This window comes from Nerophis lumbriciformis, linkage group LG05 (genome assembly GCF_033978685.3).
Source record: "Nerophis lumbriciformis linkage group LG05, RoL_Nlum_v2.1, whole genome shotgun sequence".
In the NCBI taxonomy this organism is placed as follows: domain Eukaryota; kingdom Metazoa; phylum Chordata; class Actinopteri; order Syngnathiformes; family Syngnathidae; genus Nerophis; species Nerophis lumbriciformis.
Genome location: NC_084552.2, coordinates 51,920,902 through 51,936,316, shown reverse-complemented (window position 1 = coordinate 51,936,316; position 15,415 = coordinate 51,920,902). Strand labels below are relative to the sequence as shown.

The 15,415-nt window shown below is 40.0% G+C and overlaps 2 protein-coding genes across 12 annotated transcripts in view; both read left to right on the top strand.

Annotated features, from left to right (window-relative positions):
• Positions 1-7,216, top strand: part of magi2a (membrane associated guanylate kinase, WW and PDZ domain containing 2a) — a 261,445-nt gene extending 254,229 nt beyond the window's left edge. For 5 of the 8 annotated variants that reach the window (XM_061959605.1, XM_061959609.1, XM_061959603.1 and 2 more), the window contains exons 21-22: positions 2,823-2,961; positions 6,006-7,216. In XM_061959605.1, coding sequence (XP_061815589.1) covers positions 2,823-2,961; positions 6,006-6,439 — 573 coding nt within the window. In that variant the 3' untranslated portion in view covers positions 6,440-7,216. Of the gene's footprint in view, positions 1-2,822; positions 2,962-3,128; positions 3,218-5,832 lie in introns of all 8 variants that reach the window. The other 3 variants (XM_061959607.1, XM_061959608.1, XM_061959606.2) reach the window with 3 other exon arrangements.
• Positions 7,217-10,910: 3,694 nt separating this feature from the next.
• The window catches only part of LOC133606065 (fatty acyl-CoA reductase 1), a 48,306-nt gene continuing 43,801 nt past the window's right edge, over positions 10,911-15,415 (top strand). For 3 of the 4 annotated variants that reach the window (XM_061959599.1, XM_061959600.1, XM_061959596.1), the window contains exon 1: positions 10,911-11,214. In XM_061959599.1, coding sequence (XP_061815583.1) covers positions 11,206-11,214 — 9 coding nt within the window. In that variant the 5' untranslated portion in view covers positions 10,911-11,205. The remainder of the gene's footprint in view (positions 11,215-15,415) is intronic. The other variant, XM_061959595.1, reaches the window with a different exon arrangement.

The window sequence follows — 15,415 nt, the reverse complement described above, 5'->3', positions numbered from 1 at the left end:
CAGGGGTCCCCAAACTACGGCGGATCCGGCCCGCGGGCAGTCCCAAGTTTAAAAAAATATATATATATATATTTATATTTTTTATTTTTTATTTTTATTTTTTTAAATCTGTCCTGTCTAATCTATTTTCTACCACTTGTTACTCTCGGTGTCTCCTAGCCGCTCAGGCAAATCGTATTGTCTAAAAATGCCTTTTTCCATCAATAACGTGACATCAAGTGCGCACTCTTTCAGTCAATTAGTGCGCGAGGAATATATGTATGTTTATATATACACATCCCGGCCCCCGACCAAATTGTTTAAACCCAATGCGGCCCCGAGTCAAAAAGTTTGGGGACCCCTGCGCTAGACGTTCTGAGTTTTAATAAGGAATCTTACCAGAAGGAAGATTGCTATTCATTTTAATAGACTGGTAATTTTGATATTGTCACTCTAATGCGAACAATTCAGTCGAATGACCTTTTAATTATGCTCTGAATGGACTGAGTTGCAGCATTCACTTATATTACTCAATGCAAACAACCTTCCCTGGTCATTGTGCAAAAAAAATTCCAACCATCACAAAATTTCAGCACACATGGCCGCCCATAACGTAACCTGCTCACTGATCTGTGTGGATATTATAATATAACTGTCAATCCACCATAAAGAATTTAAAATTACACCCATTTGAATCCATAACAAAGCAAGATGGGGAAACATGCTAAACACTCTCCACACTTATCAACTTTCATACATTTTTGACGCATTTTGGATGCTTGATTTTTCTGATTTATTTCAAACCTTTAAGGAGGTCGTCAAGAAAATAAACAAGGTAGGAGTCGAACTTTCACATACTCTCAATATCCAATTAAATTAATTATTAATTATATATCCATTATAGTAATATAATATGTACACACATATATATGTATAGGCTATACATATATATTTACTTTACATGCAGTCTTTCGGTCCTCGACCAAAGTTTTTTAGCCCAATGCAACCCCCAATTCAAAAAGTTTGGACAACCCTGCAATAGGCCGTCGTCAAACGCAAAACAGCAAGGAACCATGATATGATTTATTCATAAATATATTTTTGAAAAACCGTGACAGAGTAAAGCCGCAAAATTAGAAGAAAAAAAAATACAAATAATAATTTTTACAAAACAATAATGATGATCAGATAAAATGATGATACAACAAAACAAAATGGGTAAAAACAAACAGTGTAGATTTGAGAGTTCCAGGTTCAATTCCCGCTTCGCTATCGTAATTACAGCCATTGTGTCCTTGGGCAAGACACAATGGCTGTAACACTGCTCCCAGTGTCACCCACACTGGTTAAAATGTACCTTAAAGACATAGATAATGAGTTTCACTATGTAAAGCTTTGAGTAACGAGAGAAAAAGCGCTATATAAATATAATTAACTTCACTTTACAACGTGTAGTTATATTAAAAAGATGTCTGCACCAGATTTAGCACCATGCTAATTCCCATTTCTAGTCCTTTTAAAGGGGAACTACACTTTTGGGGAATGTTGTCTATTATTCACAATCCTTATATAAGACAAGAACACACAAATGTTTTCTTTTTTTTTTTAATGCATTGTAACCAATAAAAAATGCGATCAAAAGTCTGCTTACAGTGGAGCCTATGGTAGCCGCTTGATTCTTCCTATAAAGTGCTTAAAAAAACATCCAAACACCTCCATTAAGGTTTTATATACATGATGTAAGTATCTATGAAATGTAGTTATGGGCACATTTATAAGCAGATGTAATTTACATATTTTTATCATATTAAGCATACAGCGGTGCATTAATTTCAAAAATGCATCACAAAATTGGCCTTTTTCTTCAACAACATCACTAATTATTAGTCACTGCAGACTTCATGAGAGCCAACAAACACAATACCAAAACATCGCTTACTGTACAATGTCTGCTCTCACTGGGATGCCGACTGTTAGGATGTTCATCTTTTCCTGTTTAGATGAAGAATGACTCATAATCCTTGCGAAGAAAATGGGGGGTGGAACCAAGCGTCTTTTCTTGTTTTTCTCGCCATTTCCAAAGTTGGCAAATTTGACGGATTTTGTCCTCATCATTTTACTATCCAAGTGAGAGACATGATTTATGATCCACAGTAAACTTCCCCGAGCTTCGAGGCGACAAAGCAGCTCACCAGTCAATGATGTCAATACAGCAGCAACAAGCTTTTTGCTCTCTGCGACAATGTGCCGCTAAAGATAGTTCTTCTGCGTTAGCGCTTATAATAACAATATCACTAATTTTTGGCTAATATTCAGGTGACGAAATGTAAATGGAGTATTGTTGGCGCTTTTTGGATGTTTTTTTAGAGGGATATATGTGCGGAAAAGAGGAGCTCCCATTGGCTCCATTGTAAGCGGACATTTATTTACGGTTAAGAATGCCTTAAAAAAATACATCCATGGTCATGTCTCTCATAATGAGTGTAAATGATAGGCAAAATTTAAAAAAAAAACGTGTAGTTTCCCTTTAAGACACATTTAATATCCACAATTAAAATGACACAACATAACATGACAAACCTTGAATGGAACACGTAAAATCTTATCTAACACATTTCAGATGTGAAATATCAGATGAGCGCAATGTTTATGTGAAATCATATTGACTTTACCTCTTTTTTCAGCTGCTTTATTAAACACAGACAGGAAGTTATTAAAAGAATGAATCATCATTGTTCCCTTACTGACTGCTTACCTCACAATGAGCCCCATAATTACCCACAAAATAAATGTTGTCTCTCTCATTTCCAAAATCCCCCTTTCTGTCTTCGCTTGTCGTCCAGGTCGGAGACCAGATCATTGAGATCAACGGCGAGACCACCAGAGACATGACGCACGGCCGCGCCATCGAGCTGATCAAGTCCGGGGGCCGGCGGGTGCGTCTCCTCCTGAAGAGGGGCACAGGCCAGGTGCCAGAGTACGGTGAGTCCCTGCTCGCGTCCTCCGTGTCTTCATCTAACATCACCTTGACAACATGGACAACGTGTCTCTAATCCCCCTGAGGTCCACTAACACGGGTTCTATCTGCTGTCCGTTGCAGTGAGGTGTCACTAATTGATTGCTCTAGGTTGTTACTTCCCCTTCTTTAGGAATGGTTTCGTCCAGTCACTCCATGTGCATGAAAAGTGACACGCATGGCGCCCCCTATTTCGTCCTAATGGGCCACGCTAAGGACACGGTTTGTGACCACGCCGACGTTCTTCTCTTCTCCGCGTAACCCCGCCCCCTGACTGACGCTCACTGTGGTGTGCTTGATTTGTGTGCTGTGAGACCTATTTCTAATGGTGTGACGCTCTCAAGACAAGCAGAATATTAGAAGCGGCTCTCAGTGTGACGCCAGCGTAGTCCTGCGCTTATTTGCATACCGAAAAGTTATGCAAATCACCTGCGCTGATTGATAATGTGGCTTTGTTACCTTGGCGTGCTAATGCTGCATCATATTTGTTGTGCGTATGCATGCAGAGGAGTTGTTTTCAATACTACACCATGGACAAAAGTATTGAGACACGCCTTTTACCATCAAGTCACCAATTGAGGGATCATAGAATCTCCATACTTTGTCTTATCAAGACTTTTTGGATAATATATTATCGTGCCGGGACGCTTTATGGCGGGTTGGGAGGTTTATCGTTCCCCCTGAACCTTAAAAGTGCCAATAAAGCAAACCAAAAAATTTAAGAAAATTGCATGATATAAACGATATGAGTTTTGCCAACGATAGAGATTTAAATACTATTGTCATAATGCATGTTGATGACACATTCTAACTGTCTACTGCAAATTTTACTGCAACGAACCTGATGTGAAGTTCTCACTAACGTGCCTCCACAGTGCAAAAACACCATTAAGTTAGTGACTTAAAGGCACCTTTAAGTCACTAATACTTGCCTCCAAGGCGGCAAATGAAAGTATGCTTCTTACACAACCATTATCACTGGAGGACTGGAGAAAGATGAATAGCTACACATGCTACATAATAGAGGCTGCAAAAGTGTCCAAGACACCATGCTAAACGCTAAGCTAGGAATCTTAGATGTGCACAGGGGTGGACAGATCGATACAAATATTGACGGTAACGATAGCAAGTATAGTGTCAGTATATGGTCATTAGATCGATATGTTTTATTGTCACAAAATAATTTTTTGTTATTGTTTACAAACTCAGGAAGTGATTCCATTGAGTCAGGAAGGCTTTAAGGGCAAAAAACAAGGGATTTAAATGAAAGCCAATTGCAGATTTGGTTTTTGTTTACATATTTTGCACTATTGACTTTATTTTGCTCAAAATATTGTGCTTTTGTCTGATTAAAAGTGTTAGTATCAGCACTGGTATGACCGATACTGCCCCTGTAACTACTTAGTAGCGCATCGATACCCAAATGTGTTGTATCGCACAAAACTAATGTAAAGTATCCAAACATCAGAAGAATAAGTGTTTTTTTTTAAACAGAAGTCTACATCAAAACATGTTACAAAATAAAGTAACCATATATTAACAATAAATTAGCAATTAGATTAATCATAGTTTGGAGAAAAAACAACAGCAAATAATGTTACCACAATTTTAACAGCTAAATTAGAATCCTTTGTAACCCGTTTTGAAGTGGTTATATTATCATTTTTATGCCAAATAATATAATCACAGTAGACTGTATATCGTCATCGCAGGAGGCTGCAACATATATCACAATATAGATTTTACCCATATCACCCATCCCTATTGCAGACCTGAAAAATATCCACAGAACACAAACAAACTCTGAATTCTGAGAGAAAATCCGGCTTTCCTTCCAGCGTCACTTCCTGCAAACGTGATGGCCATGTGTCCCAATACTTTTGCATGCCAATTGTGTTTGCTTTTTGTACCTCTCAATACTATCAGTAAGTATCTACGTGCATAAATATGTACTGTTTATACATACATAGAAATTAGGGGTGTCCCGAACTGGTGTTGATATCAAATATCGGTCTGATTGCATGCGATACAAGCAGTCCTGCAGAATGTTTAATTGTGCAAAGCTGGACAGCCAGTTAACATCTAAATGTCCTCCACACAAGGTTAGTCTTTTCTTCTATTTTAGTCAAGTCATTTACAAAAGGTAAACATGGTAGGCTATAGGCTACTAAGAGCTAGCAGCTACACAACACCCAAGCACACAAGCTAGACATATGTAATAAGTGTCCTTCATTGAGCAATATTCCAATCAAATAATCAAATAATTGTCTACACATACAAAGTCTCCAAGGCAGAAGCGTTTTATAAAGTATTCAGTAACAAACGTGTCCGCATCATTCAACTTACTGCGTCGTGAGCCGAACTTAATGAATGATTGTGTTGCCAAAAAAAAAACACAATTACCACTCCACTTCAACTTAAAGACAACCTGAGTCAATTCCAGACATTTAATAATACATAGTTTAGTGTTTGTTCTCTGTTTGATTAATTTCACTTGATCAAACCTTTTTCTAACATTCCACACTACAAAATAAAAGTATGCTTGATTCCTGTTGATATCGTAACAGATCAATATCAGCCAATACTCAAGGCCGCGGCATTGGTATCATATCGCAAGTTGGGACACCACTAATAGAAATGTATACATACATATAAACAAATACGTATATTCTATATACATACAAAGAAATACATATAATGACAAAAGTAATGAGACACCCACCAGATTTTGTCCATCGGCGTGATGGCGGTGTGTCCCAATACTTTTGCACATATGTCCTTGTCCTCCAGTCTGATATGGAAAGTGTCCACCGTCCAATGGTGTGTGTGTGCTGTAGGTTGCTATGGTAATTAGAGGACGCCGCACTTCAGCATGGACGGATGAGGTTGCCAGGCGACGATGTTGACGCCGGTGCTTTTATTTTGAAGGCATGTTTGGTTGTGCAGTGGCATGCGTTGAGCAGCCGTCCGTCACCTTCATGCTCACTGACTCCGCCCGCGTGTCTTCCAGACAATAACACCTCATGGGATGCTCACCCTGCAGCCCCCCCAAGCCTGTCGGAAGTAGCCCCGCCTCCTGGCGGCCTTTCCACGACATCGCCTTCATCATCCCACCCGGCCGAGCTGCGCCAGAGAGATGATCCCGTCAGGAGATTAATGGAGGAAGGTGGCAGGTCCGCCCCCGTGGGGCACAGGGCGCTGCCCCCTGCTGAGGGGGAGGGGCCTAAACGCGCCATGTCCTCCAAACATCTGCATGCCAACGGGAGCAGCAAGGAAGAGATGGAGCCCAGACCTAAAGAGAAGGACTCGGTAGAGACCTGGTCCGGTAAGAGTGGCGGTGGAGCGGCGAGGAAGTCCACCGTCTCTCCTGGACCCTGGAAGATCCCGGGATCGGACAAGCTGCCCAGCACTCTGCGAGCAGGAGCGTCCACGCTCAGCAGATAACCCACTTTCCCCGCATCAAATCCACGTTTTATTTATCAGACTCTTCGCTAAATTATTTGACACCCACCACCTTAAAAACTGGAGTCATCTTCCTCGTTTGGAGACCAAACCACAGCCGAACTCCGAACCAATCAGCACCTGTGGTTTGACGTCATATATATGACGACACCGTGGATTCTGTTGTAGGACTACTGGACGTTGCCTTAAGGAGACCGCGTGGGCCCACAATCAGAAGAAATGTACATAGGAGGATGGACGACGTGGCAGAGAGTGCCTTAGAGGGACTCCATGTTAAAAAGGCTGCTTTGAAGATACTAAACTGTGGAATACACTTATTTCCCTACAGATCCGTTTTTATTTCTAAAAAAAAACGCCAAACTAGGTTCTCCATGGAAGCATCTTGAACGTTTTTATACGCTTTCATCGCGGTTGCTATGGCGACGTGTCGGACCCGAAAGCCCAACCCGGAGCGTGTCGACAGGACTTCTCTCTCCTCTTCGTCTGTTGGCCGACAAAAACCAAAACGTGCACGTTGGTGTGCACATGTGTGTGTGCGCGCGTGTGTGTGTATGTGTGTGTTGATTACACACAGCTCAGAATCACTGTGTAGTGTATAAAATTAAAAAAAAAAAAAACGACCTAAGGGACTTCTCACGGTGGTCACCAAGTATTTTTATGATGAAATGCAGCACAATAGATATATTAACTTGTTTTTTTTCAGAAATCTTGTTTACTTGTATGATAATCTGACAAATAAAACATTGACACAACACGAAATATGCTGCAAGTGTTCACTTCTGGGATTAACTGTAAAAATGTAAATATAGTGGTTACAGATTCACGCTGCTGGTGTTTGTTGTTGTATTGACAATACTTAGCCGCAGGAGGGCGCTTGTTTGCATTCCTTTGTTCTTGTAGTGACAACGTTCGGCCACGGGGGGGCGTAGTGTTCGCTATCAGTGGGTCTACGTGTGCGCGCTTACTTGAATGGCCACTAGAGGGCGGCGTACACCGTCAGATGTATAATACAGTCCTTTCACATTTTATTTCGAACACGGCGCACCAAAAAAAATCCCAATTCAAAGATAAATAGCTTCTTCAATACAATATTATCAATTGTAAAAAATAAAGCAATAGTAAACCAAATGTACCATGAATTGATTAACGTGGACCCCGACTTAAACAAGTTGAAAAACTTATTCGGGTGTTACCATTTAGTCGTCAATTGTACGGAATATGTACTGCACTGTGAAATCTACTAATTCATGTCTCAATCAATCAATCGATCATGTGTTATTGTTAATAATTATTAATCAAGCGGTAGGAAATGGATGGATGAATGGATTCTATATGCTAGGATTGATCCGTCAATTTGGTTTTTGATTGATTGATTGAGACTTTTATTAGTAGATTGGGCAGTACAGTACATATTCCGTACAATTGACCACTAAATGGTAACACCCGAATACGTTTTTCAACTTGTTTAAGTCAGGGTCCAGAGCCGGCCCAAGGCATAAGCGTACTAAGCGGTTGCTTAGGGCCCCGCGGCCACCAGGGGGCCCCCAAAAGCAATTAACAAAAAATTATTATTTTTTATTTTTTGCATGTACGAGTCTGACTGATGATTTCTAAATGATCAAAGATATATTATTGTACAAAAACACAATTTTAGGTCAACATTTTTGCACATTGCTATTTCAGGTTTTTGTTACCAAAAATAATAAAGTGAATCAGAATCAGCTTTATTGTCCAGTTATGTTTAACACACATGGAATTTAACTTCAGTAGACTGCGCTCTCTTTGTACAAAGTAAACATTAAATATGAACAATTAACTAAAAATATAAACTAGTAATTAAAGACTAATATGTACAAGACTGATGAGACAAGATGACACTTTTACTGTAAATACAAAGCTTTATCACTTGGACTGTTCAACCCCAGGCCACTCTTGTAGCTGAATGTTTTCTACATTTTAAGATTAGGAACCATATGTGGCACTCTGGACATCATTCGTTCATTCATTGGTATTATTTATGTTCTTAACTGGGCCACCCCCATATCTTTATAAATGACATGTCATTTGTAAAGACATGCCAGGCTGACAATAGGATAATGTAAACAACACTGCCAGAGCCGCAATGAGTTTATATATTATTTATATATTATTGGCAGAAATAGAGGGCCCCAAAATCAAATTTTGCTTAGGGCCCCATGGAGGCTTGGCTGTCAGGGTCCACGTTAATCAATTCATGGTGAATACAACTTCCCACATTTATGTAGCAAAGCTGAATCGTGCCTGCACTTGACCCCGAGTTCACAGGAAAAGTGACTCACAGGGTGTGTAGATCTTGTTTTAAAGATAATAGTGACGAATAATACCTCTGTGCATGACACCATTGGAACTTAACACGTCAGCATTAATGTTGTAGATGTGATTCAGGTGTTGGTTTATTTGCTACTCCGTTGTTCAGATTGTTTCAACGTTTAAGGAACTTTAGTAGTACAGCTGCACCCTCAACATCAGTGACTTGCTCTCCAGGCGTCACATCTATGAATATTCCTGCAGATATTTTACCTCGCAACTTCCAAGTAGCACATGTTTGCACACATACTTGACATTCTCCAGACATGGCTACTCAGCCTGTTGCACCACATGCTGCTCGGCTACTGCTCACTTCTTGCAAAGGATGGGTTTAATGACATCAGACAAAGTGTACCTTGTGTGTTGACTGATTGACTGATTGATTGAGACTTTTATTAGTAGATTGCACAGTACAGTACATATTCCGTACAATTGACCACTAAATGGTAACACCCGAATAAGTTTTTCAACTTGTTTAAGTCGGGGTCCAATTGTACATTATGTACAATGCCATGTAACATTGTATTTCTATAAATGTCGCCTGGCTTTAAGCGCTATTTAATTATTCGTAGTAATTGACTAATCTTAATTTGAGCATTTTGTCTATTCTAGTTTGAAAATGTTAAAATTGAGAAAATAACAACTCAAATACTGCGATGAGGTGGCGACTTGTCCAGGGTGTACCCGACCTTCCGCCCGATTGTAGCTGAGATAGGCTCCAGCGCCCCCCGCGACACCGAAGGGAATAAACGGTAGAAAATGGATGGATGGATGGATGGCTAGCTTCCACAGCTGCATGCAGGTACGTGGGCGGGTCCTGACGTTTTAGGTCTGATTTAAACCTTTGAACTGAGTTTTGCTAAATCAATTTATGTTGGAAGTCCAATAAAATTAATTTTATCACATAAAAAAGTAAGTTACGAAAATATTCACAATTTTTACTTATAGATAACTCAAAAACTCTAAAAATAAAAATAAATTGATTTATTGGAATAAATATACTTTTAAAAATAAAGTCTGCCGAAGTTCTGGGTGTCCGCCTTGAAATGACACCTCACAATTTTGAATGATACCAAATTAACATTTTCATAATTGAGGGAGACATCCTGCATTGTTCAAAAAACAAGCTGAAATCTGGTGAATCAACTTAATGAGATTAATCAATGCTATGGTGATAGCGCTGCTGCCATTTTATAGAATTTTATTCCATGGAACAATCTATAGAACTTTCAGCAGATAAAGGATAATGTCTATAGAATTTCTGTTAGACATTCTATAGAATGCCCAGTTCTATAGAACAATCTATAGACCTTTCAGCAGATAAAGTAATGTCTATAGAATTTCTGTTAGACATTCTATAGAATGCCCAGTTCTATAGAACAATCTATGGACTTTTCATCAGATAATGTAATGTCTATAGAATTTCTATAGGATATTCTATAGAATTCCCAGCTCTATAGAACAGTGAAAAGACCTTCCAGCACATGAAGCTGATGTCTATAGAATTTCTATAGAATTTTGAATACATATTCTATAGAATCTTCAGTTCTAAAGAAATTCCGACGAAATTCTATAGCGTTCTATATATTTCTATAGAGATTCTATAGAACATTTTTTGCAGGGGAACAACTCAAATAAGATATTTAGTTCCCCACCCACACGCAGAAAATCATATTTAAAGATCCTGCAACATCCGGAAGATGCTCTATAAGAATTGTACGTTATTTTCAAAATTAAATACGTATGTTTATCATAAAAAGTCCTGCTAATTTCAAGATGTATACATCTTAATTTAGAATGCCTTAATAAGTAAAATGATTTGTTCTTGCAGCTCGTTAATTTCACAAGTTTGACAATAAAATGGAAGTTTTTTTTTTTAATCTTAGCTCTTTTTTTAGCAGTGTACGTGATTCTCTATGTTTGCTAAAACATGCCAGACATATGTTAAGCGATCATCATTTGACACTTGAAGAAAACTTCAATCATTTGCGCATTAATAAACACCAATATCAAAAATATCATGCTATAGTCATCCAGTCATATGTAGAATTGGTGAAATGTATGGTATTTATTGCACCACTTCCGGGAAGCATCTCAGTAGTGTGCGCCAAGGAAGTGGCGTAAACCTGGCACTTTTGTCAACGGAATTTGGCACAGCAGGAGAAGAAAAAAAAGCCGGAGGGGTGTGGCGACCGCGCCAGTGTCTTCCGAGGGAAGCCACGTTTCTCGACGAGGCGAAGGCGGCCGGTGGGGCCGGGCTGAGATTTTTTTTTTTTTCCCTCCACGGTGGAAGCATCCGACGGTCGGGGGCGGCCGGTGGGAGGAGGCAAGAGAGTCCGCAGCTGCCGCACCGCACAGACTCTCTGACAGGCGCAAGGAGGAACGACGCATGCTCTCCGCTCATGTCTACGGTAAGAGCCGACTTATTACCACCATTTTTCACCGAAACTTGCCGGTTGACATGTGGTAGGGAACCGTGTATGAGGGAGGGGAAGCGGCGGCGGCGGCGGCGGCGTTCAATGGCTCCTCTCCGCCGGAGCATCTTCCCTGTTTGTTGGTACTGACGTGTTCTGGCGGTGATGCACAAGAGAACAACCTGGTTACGACCCGATTTGTGTTCGTTTTTAAACCATGGAGGTAGCTAATATGGAGGGGGGCCGAAGTGTGGAGCTCCCGCGTTGCCGCATTTGGTGTCAGGGAGGCAGGCGACGCGGGCGCCAGCGAGCGGGTTAGCTCGGAGCCGGTTAGCCAGCGCCGAGATACCGGAAGCGCTCCCTTCAAATCAAACTTACGCTTTAATTTATTTATTTTTTCAAAACACCGTGAAAGGCTTCGCAATTATTTCATAACTTATTCAAAAACACATGTCATTGACATATATTCATTGTGTGTCGATTATCCAGTGGAAATTACGACTTGGTGAGCAAGCTGGTAGCCTCGTAGCATTTCCGGAAGTGCCGAAGTCCTAATAACCTTTTTAAAAGTTGGTCTTACAACAATTAATATTTTAAATGGAATCGCCGTAATGAAAATATGAATTATTTGGTCAATTATTTTTTTACCCTTTTTTTCAAATCCGGAAGTGGGTGTAGTTTTCATGTCCACCTTGACGCCACCTGCTTTTCGTGGCGTGTTGAAGTCTTTTGAACAGAATTGTTTTTAAATAGCAACACAAAGGTGTGCAGGGAAAAGTGGACGTTTTTTCTCTGCGTGCATGATGTTTTTGGGTCACTGGTGAATGCTACGCCTTATATATAAGTACTGTAAGAAATATTATATATAAATTCATAATCAATCAATCAATCGATCTTTATTTATATAGCCCTAAATCACAAGTGTCTCAAAGGGCTGCACAAGCCACAACGACATCCTCGGTACAAAGCCCACATATGGGCAAGGAAAAACTCACCCCAGTGGGACGTCGATGTGAATGACTATGAGAAACCTTGGAGAGGACCGCATATGTGGGTAACCCCCCCCTCTAGGGGAGACCGAAAGCAATGGATGTCGAGTGGGTCTGACATAATATTGTGAGAGTCCAGTCCATAGTGGATCCAACATAATAGTAAGAGTCCAGTCCATAGTGGGGCCAGCAGGACACCATCCCGAGCGGATCTTCTTGTGTGGATTTTGGCATTGTTTTCTTTTTTTGCAAGTCTCGATTTAAGACTCTTACCAATAGCCAATAAACACAGACAAATAAAGGGAGTCCAGTGTGTACTTGATAAAGCTTTAAAAACTTCCCAGGTCAATGAGAATAAAGAAATCAATACCCCCGCGACCCCAAAGGGAATAAGCGGTAGGAAATGGATGGATGGAATATTCAATAGTCTTTTACTAGGACTGTCAAACGATTAAAGTATTTAATCATTATTTGTATTTTGTTCATAGTTAACTCAAAATTAATTGCATCTATAATTTTACCCTCGACAGATACACATTTTAATAAAATGTTGTTTAAACATGATTTTTTAAAAGGCTCAACACAAAAAGAAGACACATGCTTTTAATGACAATTAAAAAGAAAAACCTGAATAGGAGCTTCTGATATTCTGAACATTACATGTTAATGGTATTCATATCTCTGCATGACAATGTCTTAACCTTCTCTATTAATAAAGTGTATTATTCCGCCTGCTAAACATTTAATAATTCAGGACTATCAAACAGAACATTTTATAAAAGAATGTACACTTTATTTCTATCTGCCACAAAATGGCCCCTTTTATATTATTCAACTGATGTACTAGCATTTATTCGAGTAGAAATATCACAGATTTCATTAAAAAACATCTTTGACAATGCAAGACCGTAATTAAGTTAAAGTACCAATGATTGTCACACACACACTAGGTGTGGCGAAATTATTCTCTGCATTTGACCCATCACCCTGTGAGATATTTTTCATTTTGATACAGTAGTTGGATGTGACACGTGGCACTTTTATTGTGAAGCTGGCCGCAAGTGTGTGATTGGTTTGAGAAGAGGTGTTTTGACCATTTTTGACAACACGACAAGGATAAAGAATATAAAGAAGTGACTTGAGACTTCCTGCCTAGTGTCTTTCCTTTCTGCTGAGCTTTGTCATCTTACTAAAGTACTTACAGTAACAATCTACATTTTTGGTTATTGATGCACTCAGTTTTAAGCATAACAGAAGTGAAGCTCCTCCCACCTCTCTGAATGTCAGCGCGGCCGCAGACTTTTTCTTGCTCCATTTCTGTTCGATATTTTCCTGCTTTTGGCTCATCGGCAACAAGTGAACGCAGCTACACATTTTCCCACGCTACAGACGGACCCCAGGGTCAAAAAGGACGCGTGCGAGTTAATCGCATGTCAAAAAAATTGAGCCATTAAAGGAACTTATAGTTAACACGTTATCGTGTTAACTTTGACATCTCTAGCCTTAAAGGGGAACTGCGCTTTTCTGGAATTTTGCCTATCGTTCACAATCATCATGAGGGATACGACAACGAATGTATTTTTTTAATGTATTGTAACCCGTAAATAAAAGTCTGCTTATAATGGAGCCAATGGGAGGTCGTCTATTCCACCCTTAAATCCCTAATAAAAAACATCCAAAAAGCGCCAACAATACTCTATTTACATTTTGTGACTTGAATATTAACCAAGTATTAGTGATATTGTTATTATAAGCGCTGACACAGACAAACTATTTTAAGCAGCGCATTGTCACACAGTTTGTGTGGCTATATGAACGTCATCGGCTGGTGTGCTGCTTTCTCGCCTCAGAGTTTATTCTAGATCATGAATAATGTCTCTCACTTTAATAGTAAAAGGATGAGAACATAATCCGACAAGTTGGTACACTTCGGCATCCAATTTAGACTCGAAAATTGCGAGAAAGAGACACAAAGACGCTTGGTTCTTTGCGAGGATTAAGAGTCATTCTTCATTTAAACGGGAAATATATGAACATCCCCACAGTCGGCATTCCAGTGACAGCAGACATTGTACAGTAAGTGATGTTTTATTATGTTTGTTGCCTCATGAAGTCTGCAGGGAGTAACAATCAGTGATGTTGTAGAAGCAAAAAGCGAACGTCGTAATGCGTTTTTTTTAAATGAATGCGCCGCCAAATGCTTAAAATGATCAAAATATGTAAATATCAAATGTTATTATTAATGTGCATGTTACTACATTACATATATACTTACAGCGTTCATATAAAACAATGATGGAAGTGTTTGGATGTTGTTTAAGCATTTTATAGAGGGAATAGAGCGACTCCCATAGGCTCCATTGTAAGCAGATTTTTGCTTGCATTTATTTACTATTCATCCATCCTTCCATCCATTTTCTACCGCTTATTCCCTTCGGGGTCGCGGGGGGCGCTGGAGCCTATCTCAGCTACAATCGAGCGGAAGGCGGGGTACACCCTGGACAAGTCGCCACATCATCGCAGAATACATAAAAAAGAAAAACCATATGTGTTCTTGTCTTATATAAGGATTGTGAATTATAGGCGAAATTCCCCCCAAAAAGTGCAGTTCCCCTTTAACAGAATATTATGACCGTAGGCATTGTTGCTTCCGAGCACCAAATAGTTTCTGTGCTAGCTTAAAATAAGCTTTCCACAAGGCAATTGTAGACATTGTTTGCAATTTGTGTCCTATTACTTCTGAAAACCTGGATTTTGGCCGCTAATTAAGACTTACCAAAACAAGGTAGCAGCAAAAAGGATGGTAATAAATGCATCAAACGACCACATTACCATCTTCATTCTAAGAAACCTTCTCAAAGAGGTTGCTGAATCTGAGAGCAGAACTGGACCTCGTCCAACCTGGCCCTCCTACCCCACCCCCCAAACCCCACGCCCTACGCTATGTGGGCTTTTAATAACTGGCTGCATGGGTGGCACGACTTTGAACCCTGGCGAAGAAGAGCGCGGCGCTAATAGCGTGTCACCTGCAAGTGATGGAGAGGATTTAGAGGCGTCGACGCCCAATGGGACCAATGACCACCACTCAAAGTATGACTGCAATGGCCGCCATGCCAAAGTCCCGCACTGCAGCGTGACCCCAATGTAAAGATTTGTCTTCATCCCCAGAAGGATTCTTCAGTGCGTTGAGGAAAGTTAAGCACAGGAGA